This window comes from Dendronephthya gigantea, unplaced genomic scaffold, assembly GCF_004324835.1.
Source record: "Dendronephthya gigantea isolate DGI-Jeju-01 unplaced genomic scaffold, DenGig_1.0 000077F, whole genome shotgun sequence".
Lineage (NCBI taxonomy): Eukaryota > Metazoa > Cnidaria > Anthozoa > Malacalcyonacea > Nephtheidae > Dendronephthya > Dendronephthya gigantea.
The window spans coordinates 805,265-826,461 of NW_021163087.1; the positions used below are offsets into that span (position 1 = coordinate 805,265).

At 36.3% G+C, this 21,197-nt stretch overlaps 1 protein-coding gene and 1 pseudogene across 2 annotated transcripts; one reads left to right on the forward strand and one right to left on the reverse strand.

Moving 5' to 3' along the window:
• The first annotated feature begins 2,108 nt into the window (after nt 1-2,108).
• LOC114532074 lies at nt 2,109-18,048 on the forward strand. 2 transcript variants are annotated; one of them, XM_028553664.1, is made up of 8 exons: nt 2,109-2,367; nt 2,994-3,045; nt 8,311-8,470; nt 10,346-11,111; nt 12,358-12,520; nt 12,652-13,104; nt 14,008-14,499; nt 16,652-18,048. In XM_028553664.1, the coding sequence occupies exons 4-8, from the start codon at nt 10,370-10,372 to the stop codon at nt 17,589-17,591; spliced, it is 2,790 nt and encodes a 929-aa protein (XP_028409465.1). In that variant the 5' UTR covers nt 2,109-2,367; nt 2,994-3,045; nt 8,311-8,470; nt 10,346-10,369; the 3' UTR covers nt 17,592-18,048. The 2 variants fall into 2 exon arrangements, with proteins under 2 accessions (XP_028409465.1, XP_028409466.1); XM_028553665.1 differs by lacking the exons at nt 2,109-2,367; nt 2,994-3,045 and having other exon boundaries at nt 8,258-8,470.
• A 1,323-nt stretch (nt 18,049-19,371) lies between these two features.
• On the reverse strand, nt 19,372-20,601 carry LOC114532041 (annotated as a pseudogene).
• Between the last annotated feature and the right edge of the window lie 596 nt (nt 20,602-21,197).

Consider the following 21,197-nt stretch of genomic DNA (forward strand, 5'->3'; position numbering starts at 1 on the left):
ATCGATCGTTTCATTCAAACCTTTTTCCAACGTGTCTAATTTTACTTCAAACACTCGCTCTGGTATCGGCCGTTGTTTGACACGAAGTTTAAAGCCTGCAAAGTTGAACTTTCCTGAAATGTCGCCTGTTAAACCGACAATTGTGACATTCTTTTTAACATTTATACATTCATTTAGGAGTCTTTCTTGGTCTTTTAAAATATCGTGTGTTCCGTTCCTTAACAATAGCAACAAAATAACGTCGTCAACATCAGGACGGAAATTCTTAGGACTTGTGTCGTTTAACACCTTTAAAAAACATAACAACAACTATAAGAATTACCCTGAAATCACAAATTTCTACAGTCTCATATTTTTTTCGCCTTTCCTGGGAATACAAAATTTCCTTAATCTCTTGGTAGTTCTTAAAGGGCTCTTAATCATTTGCTCGTTTCGTGATAATTAAACTTGTCAGAAAGCAATTGTGATTTTCACCTTTATGGATTAATTAGGGCGTGCATGTGGGAGCCAGCAACATTTTATTATACTTACACTGTTCACAAGATCACAAACACTTTTTCTGGTCGCGTTGATATAGCTATTTGAATCATTGTAAACATGAATACTATCCAGCCACTTTAACAACTGTGTTTTATTCCTAATTTCTCCAACTTTCAATAATTCTGTTGCTGTGTTATTTGAGAAGCTGATGGAACCCAGATGGGTGCCTTCTTCCTCCACTCCCAGTTTTTCATTTTTAATAAACCTCTTCAGGATTTTGACATGGGGATTGAGACCAACGAAATTGGAATTGTCCCAGAGGACGAGAATATCTTTTTTGCAACCTTGAAAGTAAATACAATGTACTCGTATAGGTGCTTTAAACCGTATTTTAATTATTTTAACCGGATTTCAAGATTTTTTGTTACAGCGGACCTTTATTTGGGAGGCGATCAAGCCGCACAAACCAACGAACACATCAAAATTAATTATTAAGTCTAAATCGTCAGTTCAGTTCGACAATTAAAAAAGCGAGGCATTCCATGAATCACCCATTATTATGTCATCAGCTCTGTGCAACAATGGGAAATCAATTTTAAAATTAAACTGAAACATTGTCAATGAAGTTGATAATAGTTTGGCTAAAGTATCTGAGAAAAACCAGCCGTTTGCAAAGGTTATCATTGTGGTTTGCAAGGTACAGCAGAAATCCAATTCGGACGGCGTCCATGCATGCCTGACTATGGGTACTTTCCTTTATACGATAAAAACGGCCAGACCAATCCGGTTGTATTTCAGTACAGACAGAATAATTTGCGTGGTATTTTAGGGTGTTCGAAGAAAATGCATTCAATTATATCGTTATTTACATCCAGTTAGCACAGGAAATGCAGCTTCACCGCTATACTCTTAACGAAATAGTTTATTTCAATTACCGTCTGACCAAAATTTCATATGACCGCTCTGACCATTTTGACCGCCTAAAGGAAAGCGTCCAATGAGCAACTTACACTCAAAGAGTGAAGAATTACGCTACTCGAACCAGAAGGTAGTTTATTTTCAATGGCAATGATTATATCAAAAACACTCAAGTCAATTCCATAAAATATTTTAATTTTTTGTGTAATTATTTAAAATTATACTAAAACAATTATGACGTCCCCCATGTAGTGTTCTGTGCAGAACCGATACGCAGAAGCCGCTGTAATGTAAGTGTTTAGTTACACTTACAGTTAGTTAATTAATGCATATTTCATTCTATTTATACTTCATTTTATTTAAATTAGTATTTAAATATTACTGACAATTAAAAGAATAAAAGTTGTAAACCTACCTCTTTTCCTGGTATCTTCCTTCTTTGTTCTTTCTGTTTCTGTATAAAAGTTGTGAAACATATCAATAAAATAATACAAATTCAAATCAAATCAATTCGAAACAAACATTATGGTTGTACAGGAACATGTCTAGAAAGGAAAGTGTGATTGACTTGAATTAAGACTTGGGTGTATGACTTCATGAATCGAAACTGTTTTGTTTGTAGATGAGAAGGAAGAAGGAGAGAGTTCTTGAATGTTCTTTATAAACATAATACTTGCCTTTGCCTTCGCCTTCACCTTTACAGGAGCGAACATAAACCATAATATCACATGATTTCTCCCGCCCTCCATACAGTTGAAATATATTCTTGATTTTATTAAAACCAACAGGAAAACTGTGCGGTGATCTTACGTCTGGCTCCACTTTTAGACGACGGAGTTGAAACTTGTGTCGACATGAAATATTTGGCTTCGTCCAAGATACTGGATCTGACAAGTTACCATAAGTAAAACGGTCTATTCCTTCCTCTTGAAAATGACATGTGCATTTGCCCTCTATCAGAAGAAAACGGTAAATTTATTTCGTTTTTTAAAATGACTTGAATGGCAGTTGATTTAAAAGGAAATATGCGGAGTGTATTTTTGAATTGTATGTATGTAAGAAGACCTGGTGGCTGCCTGCATCCCAGCTCGTTTAATTTAAAATATGTTTGGTTAGCGAGAACAACAGTAGATTAATCCTCAGCTGTATACTAACTAGTTGCATGCTAACTAGCCATCATTATCAAGTTATGGTTATAACATTTATATTAAATTAATTTTATTCAATTCTTGTCACGTATACGCAATTATATATGCAAGTTCAGTTAATTAGAGAAATTATCAAACAATTATTTCCATGCACAAAAACAAACATATTCACGACAATTAGACACAAAACGTCATACCCATAGAAGTCAAATAGAAGTCAAAAAATCTCACACAACTCCAAATGGGCTGTTTTATGCTTTATAATGCGTCTCGTCATATTTCATGCACTGTTCCACAGTGTGGCATAATGAAAGCAACACAAATATGGACAAATTTAAAAAGTTGCAATGATTATTGCAGATTCTGCGCGACTGTACTTGATTTTAAAATAAAAAATTATTTACGAAACTATGCGATAAATTTTTCGTCAAAAACATTTTCTTATAGGCATGGCAAGATTTGGCAATTTGCAGAGGATTACAATTTACAGATTGCAGAGGTAACTAATTCCTATCGAATTACAAATCATCTCCTCAACGCCATGCATAAGCCTAGAGCAAAAAAATTAAACCAAAGTACGATCATTAAAACTTACCCACAATGGGACACAACTTTATGTAGTTATTAAATCTTTCATCAAGATAGTGAAATGTCTCGTTTTAACACTGCGATATTTTGATATCATCGTCATTTAAACATTCTCTTTCCCATTGCTTTCTGTCTTCAACAAATTCAGACCATCCTCTTTTACAAAATTCAGACTCTTCTTCTTCCCCAATAACGAGGTTTGCAGCAAAATAAATCATTATAACCGTCTGTAAAACTTCTTTACAGTTGCCAAATATGATTGGTTTACGTCGGCTTCGTTTAGTCCTCATTCTATAAAGATGTACAATGTGTATAGAAAATGTGCAGTCCATAAAATCTAAATAGTTTTGGTGTTAGCATGGGTAATAAAAAACTGGATAGGAAACTGGGCTGACGTAAGCACGACAACATAGTTGAAATTCGTCATGTCACAAGTATTGCGAATATTGGCCAACCGTTACAATGAAGCCAACCTCGCACCGTCCATCAAAGAACAGAATGTGGCATTGTTCCGTAACAATCAACCCGGGTGGCTCTCCAGATCCTCGGTAAAATTAGTACTCAGGCAGGCGGGCACAACCTCTTGCATCTTTCAATAATGAAAAACCCACAACAAAATATTATATTTGGAGCGTTCAATAAAAACTAACAATTTATTTAACCTAACACATCTTGAGACCTATCTCTAAAGGACAGATTATTTATTTAATTTATTATTTGAGAAAGCACCCTTATTTCTAAATTTTCTAAATTTAAATTAAAAGGATGCAATTAAGGTACATTTCATTTTCTCCTTCTAACTATAATTCTACCCAGGCTTGCCTCTTGTAGATAGTTGTAATTTATTCATATATTAATATGCTTGTCAGCTGCTCCATGGAGACATGTTTAGTTTCTTTAGATGTTCGTAATATAATTTCTTTTACTTGACTGTTTTACGTACATTATGCTGTGGAATAATAATAATGATTATGTAACTTTTAAGATTAGGGAAAAAAGGTCAGTTAGCATTAACAAAACCAGTGATAAGACTATTTCATTAGGAAAAACGTTTTTTGCAAGGCGGGTAGCCAGCGTAGACTACAGAACAAAAATATTTTGTTCAACAAAAATACCACAGATTATACTATTTTTTAAGAAAGGGCTACAGTAATCGAATATAGGAATAAAGGAAAAGAATAAAAAACTTGTACCTGCTTGAAAACTATGTTACAACAGCTGCGTCAAATGTTGTTGATATGAAGTTGGTATTTAGTATAGGACTAAGCTTTGAGATATTCACGGACCAATAAATCAGCTTCGGAAATTCCAGAGAAACTGAGAATTTACAGTCTGCATCAGCGTGAGATGTTGTGTTCTTACTAACTCAAAAGATTATTCTTTTTAACACTCGAAAGATATTCCATATTTCCGCGTAACAACGTAATATTCTATATCTTCCACTTTTTATCAAGTATCTACGTCGTTTCCATTGCTTTTATACCTAGCAGGTGTTTGTGGAACGCTGTTTTTATTTTGTGTGCATCATTTAAGAAATAGAAAATATTTTCCGTGTTTCTATATAGTTTAAGTATAAATTTGGAGGTGACCATTGATTTTCCGCATTCTGATTTGTGTCTGAAGTGATATAGTCACCGGCCGGTAACTATAACTTTTTTTGTTGTAAATCAAGTAAGAAATTTGAAGCAATTGCATTTTTTATGAAATTATGTTGATTATTATTTGTAAACACCTCGAAGTTTATACTAAAACAATTCGTCGCGTGAGCCTGGGTGATAACAAACCTTAACTCACTTCGCCTTCGGCTCAATGAATATATAGGCTTGTAATCACCTGGCCTTCCGCGACTAATTGTTTAATAGAAACACGCGGGGATATGAAAGAACGAGGAATAATCCGTGAAGGAACGAGCGTTCGCTTACAGGTTTTTCCACCTTATTTTGAGTTATCCTAAACTCCAATAAGCGTAATTTATAATGAAAATTAAAGCCCAACAAATGACTCAAACAAGACATAACAAAATGTAAAATTTATTGGCTAACGTTTCTTTGTATTGTTCACAACATCTTCAGAGCAATTAAACTTATTTACAAGGATGCATGCATGGGTTCTATTACAATGTCGTACACAATTTTTTTTAAGAAGCTGTTACATATGCGATATTAGAATAGAAGAATAAACGAAGAGAATGAAAACAACTTGTCAGTAATTTATTAGTAGTTATGTAGTTATATACTGACCTGCTTTAAAAACAAAGTTATAGAACAGGCAAAGTGGAGTCGACCTATGGTATTGGCATATAGTACAGGATTAAATTTAGAGATATGTAGATGTTCATTCATGATTACAACCGTTTCTTAGGAAAAATTCCGGTGTATATATATACAGAACCCATGCATCCTTGTAAATATAGGTTTAACTGCTCTGAAGATGTTGTGAATCATACAACAAAACGTTAGCCATTGTTATGTCTTGTTTGGAAGTCATTTGTTGGGCTTTAATTTTCATTTATAAATTACACTTGTGTGCGAGAACTCGAAATAACGAAATAACTCGTTCTTGCATATTCCCGTGTATTTTTTTTTATTATTATAACAGTATTTACCCAGTGAGCCTACATCGCCAAAGCGGTTTTCAGTAGGGCCCTGCTAAAATACAATTATTATATTACATCTATTAAAACTAGTTAAAAAGTTAAAAAGTGCGAATAGTAAAACGTTCATAACCTAGATTTAAAAAGTTGTAAACTCTGACAGTCTCTTATGCTCTCAGGTAAAGTGTTCCACTATTTCTATAGTAGTATAAAAACACGGGAAATATTTTCCATTTCTTAAGTGATGCACACAAAATGAATTTCAACACCTGCTAAGTATAGAAAGAATGAAAACGACGTACTTGATAAGAAGTGGAATATATAGAGTATATAACGTTGTTGTGCGGAAATATTGAATATCTTTCGAGTGTTGAAGAGAATATTGTTTGGGGTAAATAGAAATTGTCGTTGCCTATGATTCGTTTATATTATAGCTAATACATAAAATATTTCATATTTGCTTGGAAATATGGGTTTATTTCTTAACAACCATGAAATATTCTTTTTATTATATATAAACGAATTACATAGGCTAGGACAATTCTTATTAACTTAAAACATATATTAGAAGGCACACTTTTAAAAGCAAGCTTCAGTTAAAAATGTGATTATTATCTTTTGAATTAAATTATCTAGCTAAACAATTAGTATAAAATAAAACTAGCGAAAACTGTTTTTTATTTTTTAAACCCTACCACATTTTAACTCGTGAAAAATTAAACAGTATTTTTACTTACATGTCAGGTTTACCATTATATTTACGCGTGTTTAAGCATAATTTTTCTTAGTCGCCGAAAACCCGATGATTTTATCACTTTTTTACCTAACTGATTTACCTATATGAGCTATAAAAAATTTGCCGAAAAAAATTATAGGGGATGAATGACGATTGATTGTCGAAGTCGATATTGAATTGCTCTGTTTTCACTTGACGAACGAAAGACACTATTGGCGTTACTACGATCCAACGTTAACACCAAAATATTAATGGACGTGTCTTGTGAGATATGATCTGAACTGAACTGATCTATAAAACGTTGACTAATTATTACTGCGTTATATGTTATAAATAGATCGATGAATTCGTTTGATAATGACTCAAATATTTTGCAGTCAGTCGTAAGGCTGAATTAGCACTTATTTTCTTGGCGAAGGGAGAAACGTGTTTGTAACTAAGAAATTGCTTCATCTTGCATGCAATGAGCAACTGAAAATTGGTTAGTGTCAATATAGGCGTTCGTAATACGAGTTTTTTGAGGATAGTTTTCTGCGTTTTCATGCACCAGTAAAAAGGAAAAGTATCAAAAGGCGGTAGTAAAAGTCAAAAATTTTGCTGTATCCTTGGAACCCAAGTTGCAGTAACATACCTGTAGAAAACCAGATCTTTTACTGAAGACTTGCTTCTCTTGATTCGACTGACAACACCTGCGCGCTCTAGACTGAATAGGGACCTTAAGCATGTAGGACGGGAACGCGAGAAGAAATTGAAAAGAAATGAATTATTAAATACCTATGGGAGATTTAGGAGCTGTTTACATGAGCCCGGTTACCCGAGATTCAACGAAGCGTGAGATGATTTTGAGGTATTGAAATGAGCAGATAACATTGATCCTGGCAGTCGTATAATCAGCACAACAATAGCATGTGCTTGTTTTGGTGACATAAAGACTTTATTCAATACCTCAAAGTCATCTCACACTTCGTTGAATCTCGGGTAACCGGGCTCATGTAAACAGCCCCATAGACCTGATCTACGTTCTGTTTACAACGGCAAAATGAAAACGTCGTTTATTACGTCCTATGTAGAACGTCTGCATTTCGCGCAGTGGACGCTATATCGAATTAGGCACTACAGAATTGTCCCTAAACGTAAAAACAATGTTTTCAACGTCTTATTTCTCATGAAATTAGTACAGTTGATAATATAGAAGAACGCTTTACTATAGCATTATTCTAAAGGAGTATTCCAACACGTCGTCGTGTTGCCGTCCTACATGCTTAAGGTCCCTAGCTATTATCCCAGGTGCGTGATGTCTCGTTCTTTTTCTCTTACTTTGAGCCGCGTGATGATTGACATATTACTTTTTTTAAACAATTAAATAAATTCGATTTTAAAAGGGAATTTTGGAAGAGTTATTGGCCCCGACATACCAAAAAATGTGCTATCCTGCAATCAATGAAGTATTTGATCAAGACTGATATCGTACATTTTCAAAACTGCAAAATTCGTAAAAAATTCTTTGATGGTTTCAATAACGTGTATAATTTTCCAACCGAAGATCAATCAGAGTTGACACCCTGGTTCCAGGAGCCCCCTTTATACAGCCTCGTACCCAGGCGCTTTAGTAATGAAATATGTAATGTTGCATTCAGCTATTGTATAAAGATCAGCTGAAAAAAGCCAGCGCTCGATTTTACCTGAACTCTATATAATCGCTGAATTCGTTGTATGTTTTTCCACTAAAGTACTGGGTACCAGGCTATCTTTAATCTTTATACAATTCAGTTTAACTTTGAACAAATATTAAATATAATCTCAATTTGCATTTCTCTGAAATTGGAACATTAACACTTTCTTTATAGGACGGAATCAAATTATTTTACTTTGATGTGGCGTACTTTTCACTGGAAAACGCAGGAGATTGAGAATAGATTCAACAGACAACAGAACAATGGATCAAATAACTGTGATTAAATTAAAGGACGCAATTAACTCATAGGAGGTACATGCAGGACCTTGCAGGTACTGTATCATACTATCAGACCATAGTCATAAGTCATTTAATAGCAAAATACGCAAGTTTGTTGTAATGTTCATATTTGAATTGTAACTATTTTGGACCCTTGAAACAAATTCCTCAATCATTATCATCACCCGAGAGATTGCTCGTGTGAAAATATAATTCAATATTACATGAAAATTACTGGATTTGTCCCCAATTATAATTTGATATATATAAGACAAAATTAAATAAAACCCACCATTTATAACATCGACACATCCAGCATATAAATTGGGGGGGACCCCTATCTAATATGCCTTTTGATCCTAAACCTATCACCTATGGCTTTGATAACCAGACCTCTAACAGATAAGCTAGAAAATGCTCCTATAAGTCCCACTTTAAAATGGACATCGGTTCCTAAAATATGGTTTAAATAATATGTTACATACACCATTATCTTGTTATGTTGGTAAGTTAGTGCCCTCTTTTTTCCTTCTCATAAGAATGAAAACAAAATTTGAGGATTGCTTGTTAGAAATTGCAAATTGAAAAGTTGTGTACTTTGTAATTTTTGGGCTCTATTTTGCTTCTGACAAACTAAACAACATTCCAGACATAACATGATTGAAGTTTTGATTTAACTTATGACTTTTTAATCGTTTCACACAATGTTAGTGGTAATAACACTAGACCAGAGTGTTGAAACGTTGGGTTGTGAATGTAATCTTTGTGTGGTGATTACTTCCATTAACCAAACCAGAGTAGGGATAATAATTGCAATAGATTATATACCTGGTTGCCCTGAACTCATTAACCTCAACCTGTAACTTGTGGATGTTACAACAGACATTATATCATCTTTAAATTTTTCTGTTGTTTTGATCACTGGAGTTTCTTTGGCTCTTAGCCCATTCCAATTTTTTTTTGTTTTGACATTTTATCAGATATTATATAAATGTTATTGATGTCTAAATTATATAATATATCAAAATATCCACCTTCTGCCTTTGGAATTACCTAATATAAGTGAACATTAGAAACAAACATTGAAAGGGTTAAGTGAGCATAGCAAGTAATTTGCCACAAATTAGTGACATTGTATCCATCCCAACAATCAGATTACATTTCCAAAAAGTTCAAGATTAATAAAGCAGCAGAAATACAGGTATAAAATTTTTAAACACTAAGTTGGATTCTCGTTCTGTAAACATGGTAATAGACTTAATTTCATACTGTATGCATGGGAATGGAAAAATATTTTTTAAAGTCAATTGATGCACAATATCAATACCAATACACAATTGATACACAGTCACAATGTTCACTCACAGCTGGTCTCATATTTTTATATCAACAGTAATGCATTGTGTTAGCACAAAGAAAAGCTGAATAATTTATCACATATAATAGATACATCACTGGAAAAATCAGCGCAGAACAAACAAGATTTCAATAACGCACATTTTTTTCAGTACAAGGTCAAGAGAATTAGCAACTTGCAATTGTCGATTCTCGGTTTATGTGACTAGACACTTGGGATAAGGTGCTAGCAGCGACAAGTACCATAAGTTTCCTGTGTATTCACTTACTGTTCTATTCTCTTCACCTGCCCTCCACATTCTGTAGGTTCTGTGGTCAGGGAAATATATCATTCTCTGTCACAATTTGGATGAAAAGAGATAAATTGGTCTTCAATCGAAGACAACCTACCACTGTTAAAAATCCTGCTCAGGAATGATTGTAAACTTTAGTGAATCTATTGTTTGATGACTGTGATTGTAATCAGTGTGATTTCAATTGACTTTATCTATGCGCATCGAACTAAAACTATTTAAATTTTTTATGATTATATGTTTTGAATCTCAGAATTTTTATATACTTTCCTTTTCCAGTGCAATTAATATTTTGACATCGACATGGCAGAAAAACCTTTTACAAAAGAAGAATTGAATTTTTTCAAATTTGCATCGATTGTTCTCAATGAATTCCCAAAATTGTTACGTCAAACATTTATAATAATGTGGGATAATAGGATTGCACCATTTCCTGGTTGTCATGTGTGGGATGATTCACCCGCTGTTCGGAACCTTCTTCTCATTAGAGAGGGTGGAAAAACTAATATACCAACAAACAAGTCAATAAATGAATGGGATTGTACTGCTTTGTTTCAAGCAATAATTTACTCCAAGATTTTTGGACTAACTACCACAAAGGCCACCGAGACACTCAGTCAACAATATCTAAAGAAGAAACCGAATCCTTTTCATTCCACCTTGATCAGTCCAACTGGTAAACAAGATGAATCGTTAACTTTAGCCATCGACCAACTTCGTTTGCTCAGAAATATCTTATGCCATATTCCCAAGCCCTTCCTAACTAAAATTGAGTTCGACCAGTATGTTCAAGTTGCCAAAGATGCATTTGCAGTCATAGGAGTTGCGTCAGATCGTATTGATGAAATCAGCTGCCTTGGAGAGGAAGACTTTCCAACTAACAAAATGAATGAATTGAACGAAAGAATTAAGGACGAACTACAACAATGCAATAAATTCCTTGAAAATGAAGTAATACAAAAATTATCCGATCAGGAGGAAAACATGGATCTCGTTTTCCAGAAATTGGATGAGATAAAAGAGAATATCAAGAGTAGCGGCAGAGGTAAATATAATTCATTTTATTCCATATCTTAGGAGATTAAAATACTCGTTTATTATTTCCTTTGATTATGAGTCTGCTGCCAATTTAATGCCCGTCGTGCCAATTAATTTACCAATCTGGAACCAACACGCCAGTTGAACAAGTACGGTGCAGATGCATTAATTCGGTATTCGGTAATAAAGATGCATTTTCCAAACCAAAAAAATATTCCACATACTCTTGACGTCCTATATAAAAATCTAAATCTCTTTTTGTCAACAACACGACGACGTCCTCGAACCAGACCTCACGCAATATTTTGACGTACTCTTGACGTTCCCGTCCTGTATCTAAATCTGTCGAATAAACTTTTGGAAATTAATTGATGCAATTTGTATCGTAACGTCTCGTATGAGGTGCAAGTATCCTAGAGCGCTTTCCTCTAAGCGGCAAAAATGCATGGTCAAACCTGTCATACTTTGAATTGAGTTTGTCGTTACGATTTTACCGCGGTGAAACTGCTTTTTTCGTTTTATGAAGGTATAAATGACGATGGGATTAAATGCAAATCACAACACCATAAAATACTAGTAATCTGTCTGTACCTAAAATACCACGGGATCGCTCTTGCCGTGCAAACGAAAGCACCCTTAATGTTTTTCATCTTCGTTCGGTGCTGTTATAACGGTTTCCATTATTAAGATGGAAGTTTTTTTTTATGTTTGATTTTACCGTGAACTGGTTTACAGAAAGAATGCTCTTTAGATGACCGGAACCCTGAGTGTATACATAGGTATTTTTATTGAGTGACAAATAAAAAAGTCACATAATATTATTATAATATCATTATATCACTTCTTAGATACTCAGGTAAAACAAATTTAAGTAGCGATCCGGAAGTGGTAGCCTTGCCGGCGGCCAGAGGTTTTTGAACGATTAATCACGATTTTACTTTAACACTTTACTTTTATTGTCAACAATACGCTAGTGGTGATAATGCAAAGACTCAAATGTGATATTAAATGAATATGTGATGTTGCTACTCTGAGTCATACCTGTCTTTTCGGTCACAGTTTCACCGAGTCTGTCAACTCTACTATATATGCATGGTTACCTAATTAATGCATGCGGCTTACATTAGAAAGCCTCGTGTTTTAAACTAGGCCAGGTGATAACTTATAAGTGGAACTTATAGAAGCAATGTCTAAGGAAATGGCAGCAAAGCTACCTATAGGTAGCGATGGAGTATTTTATTTCTGCGTTATAGTTTCAGGGAAAGAATGCGTTAGTTTAAACAGCGGCTCAGAGAGTGAAAAAAAGGTCGATGATCCTTCAGTCATTGGAACTGCTCTGAAAAATGAAAAAACATCGATAATGGCAGCTGAAAGCCCTGGAATATCCACAGAATCAAAATTGACAGAATTATCAAGGTAACATGAAACTGATTTGACCTCATCGGAATGACTCTTCTCCTTGAATATATGTTTTAAAAATTATTGTCGAAATTCAGCCCTCTTTTTATAAAATGAGTCTTGACACTTGATAGTATTTTACTTTTCAGGCTGATGGGATGTAGTTCCGAGGAAGTAAAGCGCGATTGTAAAACAGAAACTGAACCGCTCGATTCATTCAGAGAGAAAACAAAATTTCCAATCCCAGCTTCAGTTGAGAGACCAGCTGAAAAGACGTGGAAAAGCAAGCTTTATGAATACTGTCAGCGTATAAAAGTAGAGCCAAAATGTTATGAAACCAAAGATGAACGTACTGGGGAATTTACAGGTTTTATAACAATATTAGACAAAACATTCGAAAGCACTGGGTCTTTTCCTACAAAAAAAGTCGCCAAAGAAATTGCTGCGAAAATAGCAATGGAGTATTTTAATGGACTCTCTTCAGAAAGCGGTACTGGAAGTAATGTTAACGAAAAGGAAGGTGCATGTCGGGAGATTTCTACAACTGTGGAAGACGACACAGTATCGTTAACCTCCATGAAACCAGCCAGTCAGTTACAAAGGTAACTTTACCATAGATTCCTTTAATTTGTCTCCCATGTCTTAACACAATCACGTACCCAGGATAATTTTTCTTCATGATAGGGCGTCGCCGGAAATGACTGGTCGGTTTGATATATACAATTTAGCAGATTTTTTTTACTTACAATATCACAATTTTACTTACAATTTCACACAATCTCGTACTGAGGATAATTTCCTTCATGATAGCCTTTGATAGGACGTCGCCGGAAATGACTGGTCGGTTTGATATATACAATTTAGCAGATTTTTTTTTACTTACAATATCACAATTTTACTTACAATTTCACACAATCTCGTACTGAGGATAATTTCCTTCATGATAGCCTTTGATAGGACGTCGCCGGAAATGACTGGTCGGTTTGATATATACAATTTAGCAGATTTTTTTTACTTACAATATCACAATTTTACTTACAATTTCGCACAATCTCGTACTCAGGGTAATTTTCCTTCATGATAGCCTTTGATAGGACGTCGCCAGAAATGACTGGTCGTTTTGATGTTAGATTTGCCTTTCTTTCTAATACAAGGCTCTCCTTGCACTTCTTTCCTTTTGCAATTCCTTTAATTTCAATCGATTGACTTTACAGTCAGTTAACACGAATATATGGATATGCCCTTCTACCTCAACCCCAATCCCCTCCCCCTTCGCCACATCCAATTATCGATGCTAGCTACGCCACTTCTCACAATGTAAAACATAAAAAAACATCATCTACCCGTCGGCAAGGAAAAGTGAGAAGATTATTCCATCATCATCCTCAACCAAACCGATTATAATGTTCATTTTGATAGCGATATACAGAAAATTCAGCTCTTTTTATAAAACGTGTCTTGGCGGTAACTATTAAAGTTTGCTTTTACTGAATTTTACTTTTCAGGCCGATAGGATGTAGTTCTGAGGAAGTAGAGTTCGATAATAATACAGAAATTGAACGGCCTGAATCATTCAGAGAGAAAACAAAATTTCCAATCACACCTTCAGTTGAGAGACCAGCTGAAAAGACGTGGAAAAGCAAGTTTTATGAATACTGTCAGCGTATAAAAGTAGAGCCAAAATGTTATGAAACCAAAGATGAATGCACTGGGGAATTTACAGGTTTTATAACAATAGACAAATTAGACAAAATATTCGAAAGCATTGGGTCTTTTCCTAATAAAAAAGTCGCCAAGGAAATGGCTGCAAAGACAGCAATGGAGTATTTTAATGGACTCTCTTCAGAAAGTGGTACTGGAAGTAATGTTAACGAAGAAGAAGGTGCATGTCGGGAGATTTCTACAACTGTGGAAGACGACACAGTATCGTTAACCTCCATGAAACCAGCCAGTCAACCTAAATTATCTGAATTGGCAGAAAATCAGAATTTACGAAGGTAAATTTTCTTTACCTATTTTTTTTCAATTTCCTTTAATTTGTCTTCCATGTCTTAACACAATCTCGTACTCCGGGTAATTTTCCTTCATGGTAGGGCGTCTCCGGAAATGACTGCTCGCTTTGATCATAGACAATCCAAAAGACAGGGACTGGAAACGCAAGCTAAAACACTTATTATGCTGACGCGCCATCCGTGATATGGCTTTATCACGTAAATTTTTACGTTGCCAGGCAACCGGGCTCTTTATTCAGAAAAAATAATGCAAAGTAGATTCATCAAAAGTTTGCATATTTTGAAAGATTTTTTAAACATAAATATTATATTTCTACCTGACCTTTAAGTCAGATAAATTTTCAAGGTAAGTGCGTTTTCATTTTTCATTTTGAGTGTAAACAGTGATCATAATTCCAGTTCCAGAAGTGTTTGCATCAAAAATATACGCACGTAAAAATTAGGTAGTTTTTTGGGACCCGGTAACTTGAAACCAAAGCCATAAATTTTCTTCGACCGCATACAAATAGCACCTTATATTACACAAGAATGCATTAGGACAGCGACTGCAACTTGTAACTACATGCAGACTAGTGTGTCAGCCCGACAGTAAGAACCCTTTTCAGTTCCAACCACAAAACGATCGCCATGTATGCACTATTAATTTGTAAACTGTAACTACAATTTTGATAAATTGAGCAACTTTGCCTTACATTGTGTAAACAAAATAATACAGGGTATACATCTATGACCCTTTTCAGCCTCCTTTTGCGCTTGAAAAGCTAAGAATCGCCAATAACTGCATGCGTCGTGTTTTGATGTTAAAATGTCACTTTTTTGTTCTCGTAAAAATGTACCTAGTTGGAACCCTATAAAATCACTTCGACCCAATTTCAGAGGATCATTTTTATATATTTGACACAATAAATCAACTAACTGTGCACTTATCGCATTTTCCAACATCGTCTTATATTAAAAAAGTTATTATTATAAAAAAACTGCGTGCGTTGTATTTTTTGCTAAACTGAGTGTCGCCATTGTTTTCATCGAAATATGTGCCTATTAAACTTACTTTAGGCAAGTTTTAGAGCCCCATTTGAAGATAGTTTAAACAAAAAACAATAAACTGTTAACTTATTGCTTTTACAAACATATTCTTTGCGTTATTGAAGCTACAAATCACCAAATAACTGCGTGCGTTGTCTTTTTGCTGAGAAGTGTCTCAATTGTTGTTCTCGAAAATGGAGTTCTACATGAGCCCGCAAAATGTGCCGGCCGTATCACGGAGAGCGCACGCGAAAACAATAGCGTTTCCAGTCCCTGTCTTTTGGATTGTCTATGCTTTGATGTATTAAATTTTGCACACATCTTTTTTTGCTTACAAAATCACAATTTTACTTAACAATTTTCACAGAATCTCGTACCCAGGATAGTTTTCCTTCGTGGTAGGGCGTCGCCGGAAATGACTAGTCGCTTTGATAAATACAATTTTGCACATCTCCTTTTTACTTACAATATCACATCGTTGTACTAATACTGCCAATAATGGAAACTTTGGAACAAATAACAGAGAGCTCTAATTGCTCGTAATATGTTATACTGTTAGAGGTTCCGTTCACATGTATGCGAAGGTTGCACCCTTGTGAAAAAGCAGATGTGTGAGAAAGGCCGCTAAATTGGCCATGTAGTCGGCTCATCTGGATAAATTAGATAACGATGATGCACAATTTAGCACAGGGGCCTAGAAACGAGTCTGTCTTCGAATCTCGTATTTACCTTTCTATTAAAATAGAAAAATGCAACATTCATAATTCAATACTATTGCCAGAGAAGTGCCGGGCGGAAAGCGTATTCGCGGATGATAAATATTAAAGTGCAACATGCAGAATATGCAAACTATCAAATGGTGGCCTACACCAACGAGTGGTAGTCCCTTAGGTCCCGAAACCCGAGGGACCTCAAAACTGAAAAATACTTGTCCGTGCGATTTGGGAAACTGGAACTGACGTGGTGTGCTCCTTCACTTCTGGTCAAAGCTAGTTTCCCGTTTACGTTTGTGACTTTGATTGTTGGTTTAAATTGGTGTGATTTCACGGAAAATTTATATTTTCCTATTAGGTTTAATTGTGGTATATAACAAAAATGTATAATTTTTCAGCCAGATTACACCAAGTCGCAAGACAGCAACCAACCCTTTGGAAAGTAATGACGGGAAAACTTGGAAAAGCATTCTTAATGATTATGGACAGAGCATAGGAGCAGAGATAACGTCCGAAGATATATTGAGTACAAACGTTAGGAAGGAGGTAGCGTTTAGATGTGTGGTCAAAATCTTGGACAAATCTTTCGAAACTGTTGAAAACTATTCTTCTAAAAAAACTGCGAAGGAAATGACAGCAAAAGAGGCAGTTCTGTATTTAAGAGCTTATTCTTCCTTGAAGAGATGCCTGGAGAAAAGAAATTTAGATTATAGTTTGGGATTTGTCACCACCCAAAATCCAATCACAAACAAATATTCTTCCAAGATTTACCTAGGAAAGCGATGCTTTAAGGGAAAAGAGCCGAAATTTACAAGAAACGAAGCTGAGATTCATGTTATCGAAACAGCAATTGATACTTTCGATGGACGTTCCGATAAACCTGGTCAATATTTCCAGGATTCTTTAAAATTGTATCACGAAGAGATTGGTTGTGAAGCATTTCCAAAGTATGAGGTTGCCAAAAGTAGTGACAATGGAAATTTTATTTGTGAAGTTAAAGTAAAGAAAAAGTATGAATTCATCTGCGAGGAGAGAAAAACGTCAAAGACGGATGTACAAAATTATTTAGCAGAAAGAGCGGTTAAAACTTTGGAAGACGAAAAAGTGACCACTCCAGTTTCTGCAGATGCGAAAATTTGGCTGACTTATTTTCTTCAGAATCAAGATGGTGAAACAAAACTAAAGTATGAGTTACAAGAAGAGTCTGGCAAGTTTTATGGTAGTCTGTATTTTTATGTTGTTGTTTCATTTGAAAGTTTGACTTCACAAGCAACAAAAGAAGAGGCAATCGCTAGTTCTGCGATGTCTGCATGTAATGCTATAATGAATCAGCCCTGAATTAAGAACGAATATATCATTAGTAATTCTTTAACATGATTTACGTGTAAATCGTTTTAAAATGAAGCTATGAAGCTATAATCTGGGGAATGGATCAATAGTTCTGCCATATGATAATTAGTAATCTTTGGATGCCTCGAAGAGTTAAATTTAAAATGAATGGAATCTATAGTCTGAAAGAAGTAATCAATAGATCTGCAATGTCAGCATAATGAGCTAATTAATTAACTAAAATGTAATTGATACATAATTTCTAGATGCATGAGGTAATTGTAATACATATATTTTCATGCTATAATATGTGAATCAGCTTTGATTTAGAGAAACGAGAATGTCATTAGTGATTTTAAGATGCTTTAGGTTTAAATTATATTTTAAATGAGAGAAACTAGCCAAATTTAAAGAGCTATAAATGTATTTTGGATGCTTTACATAGTTAGACTACAATAATTCTTAGAGATGGAATTTATTCTTGCATTAAATCAGACTCTAATCCACGTTGTTTTTTTTTACTTTAGTATAAAAGTTCATATCTTTAAAATCATGAGAGACACAATTGCGGAAAAGTGCTGCCTTGACAATATGGCAGACACGGTACTTAATAACTTTTAATTCGTTTGAACAAAATACTTTAAGAAAACAAGGTAATGTACCTCACATTTTAAACGCAAAAATGTAAAAGGTATGCCTGGTATTTCTCGTTTGGTTGCAAAATATTATCCGACCTACCTGCCATTCAATATTGACATTTATATTGAAAAATAAGGACTACGTTTTTATTTGTTTTCTATGATAGTGGCCATAATTTTGAGTAGTTTGAAATCACGAGTGGCGAATGTAGCGACAGATGTCGACCATAAGTAAAACTAAGGTTAAAGGGGCTATCTGTAAAACAAGGAATGGGGAATCCGGGAGTGGAATGGGGAATGGAATGAGGAATAAGAAGCCGGAATGGAAAAAGCCGGAATCTGTAAAACTCGCAAGGAAAAAAGGCAGAATCTGTAAGACCTGGAATGAGAAAAGCAGGAATCTGTAAAACCCGGAATAAGAAAAGCCAGAATCTGCAAAACCCGAAATAGAAAAACCGGGTAGCTTTGATGCGTCAGATCTATATAGTATTTAATATAATAGACACTACATATTGTCATTCGCTGGTTATTCCGTTTTATTGCAGCATCATTTTATTAGTGAAATCTTCCGACTGCATTATGCATGCATGAAATTATACCTACTTACTTACCTAGGCCTGTTGCTCCAAGAGGAGCATAGGCCATCGACAACAGTCCTCCATTGCACTCGGTTCTGGGCTACCTCTCCGCTGCCTGCCAGGTGGTTCCGTACTCCTTCAGCTCTGCTTCCGTGTCTCGCCTCCAGGAGTTCCTGGGCCGTCCTCTCTTTCTCTTGCCCTGAGGGTTCCACAGTAGAGCCTGGCGTGTGGTGCTGGATGCTGGTGTCCTGAGGGTGTGTCCGACCTAGCCCCACTTCCTTCGTAAGATTTGTCTGTCGACTGGCTCTTGACCCACCCTCTCCCAAAGTTGGATATTGCTTATCTTTTCAGGCCATCTGATGTTGAGGATGCGCCTAAGGCAGGAGTTAAAAAACGTCTGAATCTTTTGCTGTGTTGCTTTGGTCATGCGCCAGGTCTCTGCTCCGTAGTGCCCCAGCAGCTTCCACAAGGTCTCTCGGTCCACGCTGTCGATCGCCTTGAGGTATTCAATGAAGTTGACGTACAGAGGCGAGTTCCACTCTAGCGACTGCTCGACGATAATTCGCAAGCTGGCTATCTGGTCGGCGCATGATCTTTTGCACCGAAAGCCTGCCTGCTGTCCGGCCCTGCAGCCTTCCCGTTCTTGAGTGCTGCTATTGATTTCCTGATCTCTGCTTTGGATGGTGGTTCGCAGCTGATCGGGAGATCTGTCTCTGCTGGTTGGATGTCTGGTGGTTTTCTGTGACAAACAATCTGGTTTTCTCTGACATGATCAGGGGATCTCCAAGTGGCTTTGTGGATCCTCTTGTGTGAAAAGATGCTGCCTCCAATCACAAGCTGGTTCAAGGAAACACAGGTCTGCGAACCTCTCACCGTTCTCGTTCATCTGCCCTAACCCGTGCTTGCCCATGACTTCTTCATACCCGGTGTTATCGCCTCCGATCTTGGCGTTGAAGTAACGCATTAGAATGGTCATTTCATTCTTTCCTGCCTTGTCAAGGACCGACTGTAGGTGTTCGTAAAAGTCGTCCTTCTTCTCATCCTCCACGTCGTTTGTGGGGGGCATAGCACTGAATGACGCGGAGATTGATATTTTTCTTCTTGACGGAGAACTTGGCTGTGATGATCCGGAGGCTGACAGGTGCCCGGAGTAGAGCAGCGTCTCGCCGGAGCTCAGTCTCAACTGTCCTGCCTGCAGCCACCTCGTTTCACTCAGCCCTAGAAGACGTTGTTGTTCTTCATCTCGCTCGCTATTTGTGTCGTTCCCCCTGCCTCGTACATTGTTCGTACATTCCAAGTAGCGATCCTGGCGTTTTTCCTGGGTGTCTAAAGGGGGGTCGGCCCTACAGCTTCCTTTCGGCTTTCACTGCAGCGCGTCATAGTCCTTCGTGAAGGAGGCCCTTCCTCGCCCAGGACGGGTTGATGTGGATTTGTTGTCAATGCTTCTGTAACTGCTTCTTTTTTTATGGGAGGAGGTAGTTAGCCTCCTGCCCAACCCCCAACCGGGGGGACCAGGGGAATTTTTATGTCAGAGGACCCATTTCTTAGACGACCGTCAACCAAGACTATAACGAGCTCATTCTACCCGGGGAAACTATACCTACTAGTCACATACTTTATGACTGCTATCATGCAGTCTTAAAAAGACATTATTTATTAAGCCTAACTTTTACTGGACACAAACGTAAGCACAAGCATCAAGACAAAATGTCCTACAAAGGGAATAAGGGATGGATGCAGTAAGTGTGAGCAAGCCAAAACAAAAGACGTTTTCCACCTTTCCGCTTGATCTTTACAAGTCATTACGCGATCCTTTTCTTTAGTGTATATCCGTTTATGTTTCTGCAGTTGTACAATTCGAGGTACAATTAGGCTTGCGTTCAGTGAGACAATACTTTATACATGAATGAATTTAGCATGCCGCACTGGCTGGATGTCTAAATCGTATAATACAGTGTATGCAAAGTCGAGTGCGAAGTACTACTACGTCATTCAAAAATCACTAGCGAAAAGTAAACGTGTCCATGAACTTTGGACAATAATACAAAATAAAACGTGTAAGAGGGTCTAATGTCCGGTTTACAGTCATTCCGCCGCAGCCAACATGTCTGCGTGAATTCTAATTCTGTCCTGCTTATTGACAGTTACGCTCTGCGCTCTGAGCTAGCGCAAAAGAATGCTTTTTCCATCCCGGGTTTTACAGATTCCGGCTTTTCTCATCCCGGGTTTTACAGATTCCGACTTTTTCCGTTCAGGGTTTCTCATCCATTCCCCATTCCACTCCTCGATTCCCCATTCCTTGTTTTACAGATAGCCGGTTAAAGGCTGCATATTTTAGAGACCCTTGTCGTGAATCTGTAACATAATCTGTATGGATTGATTTGGTATTGTTGACGAAG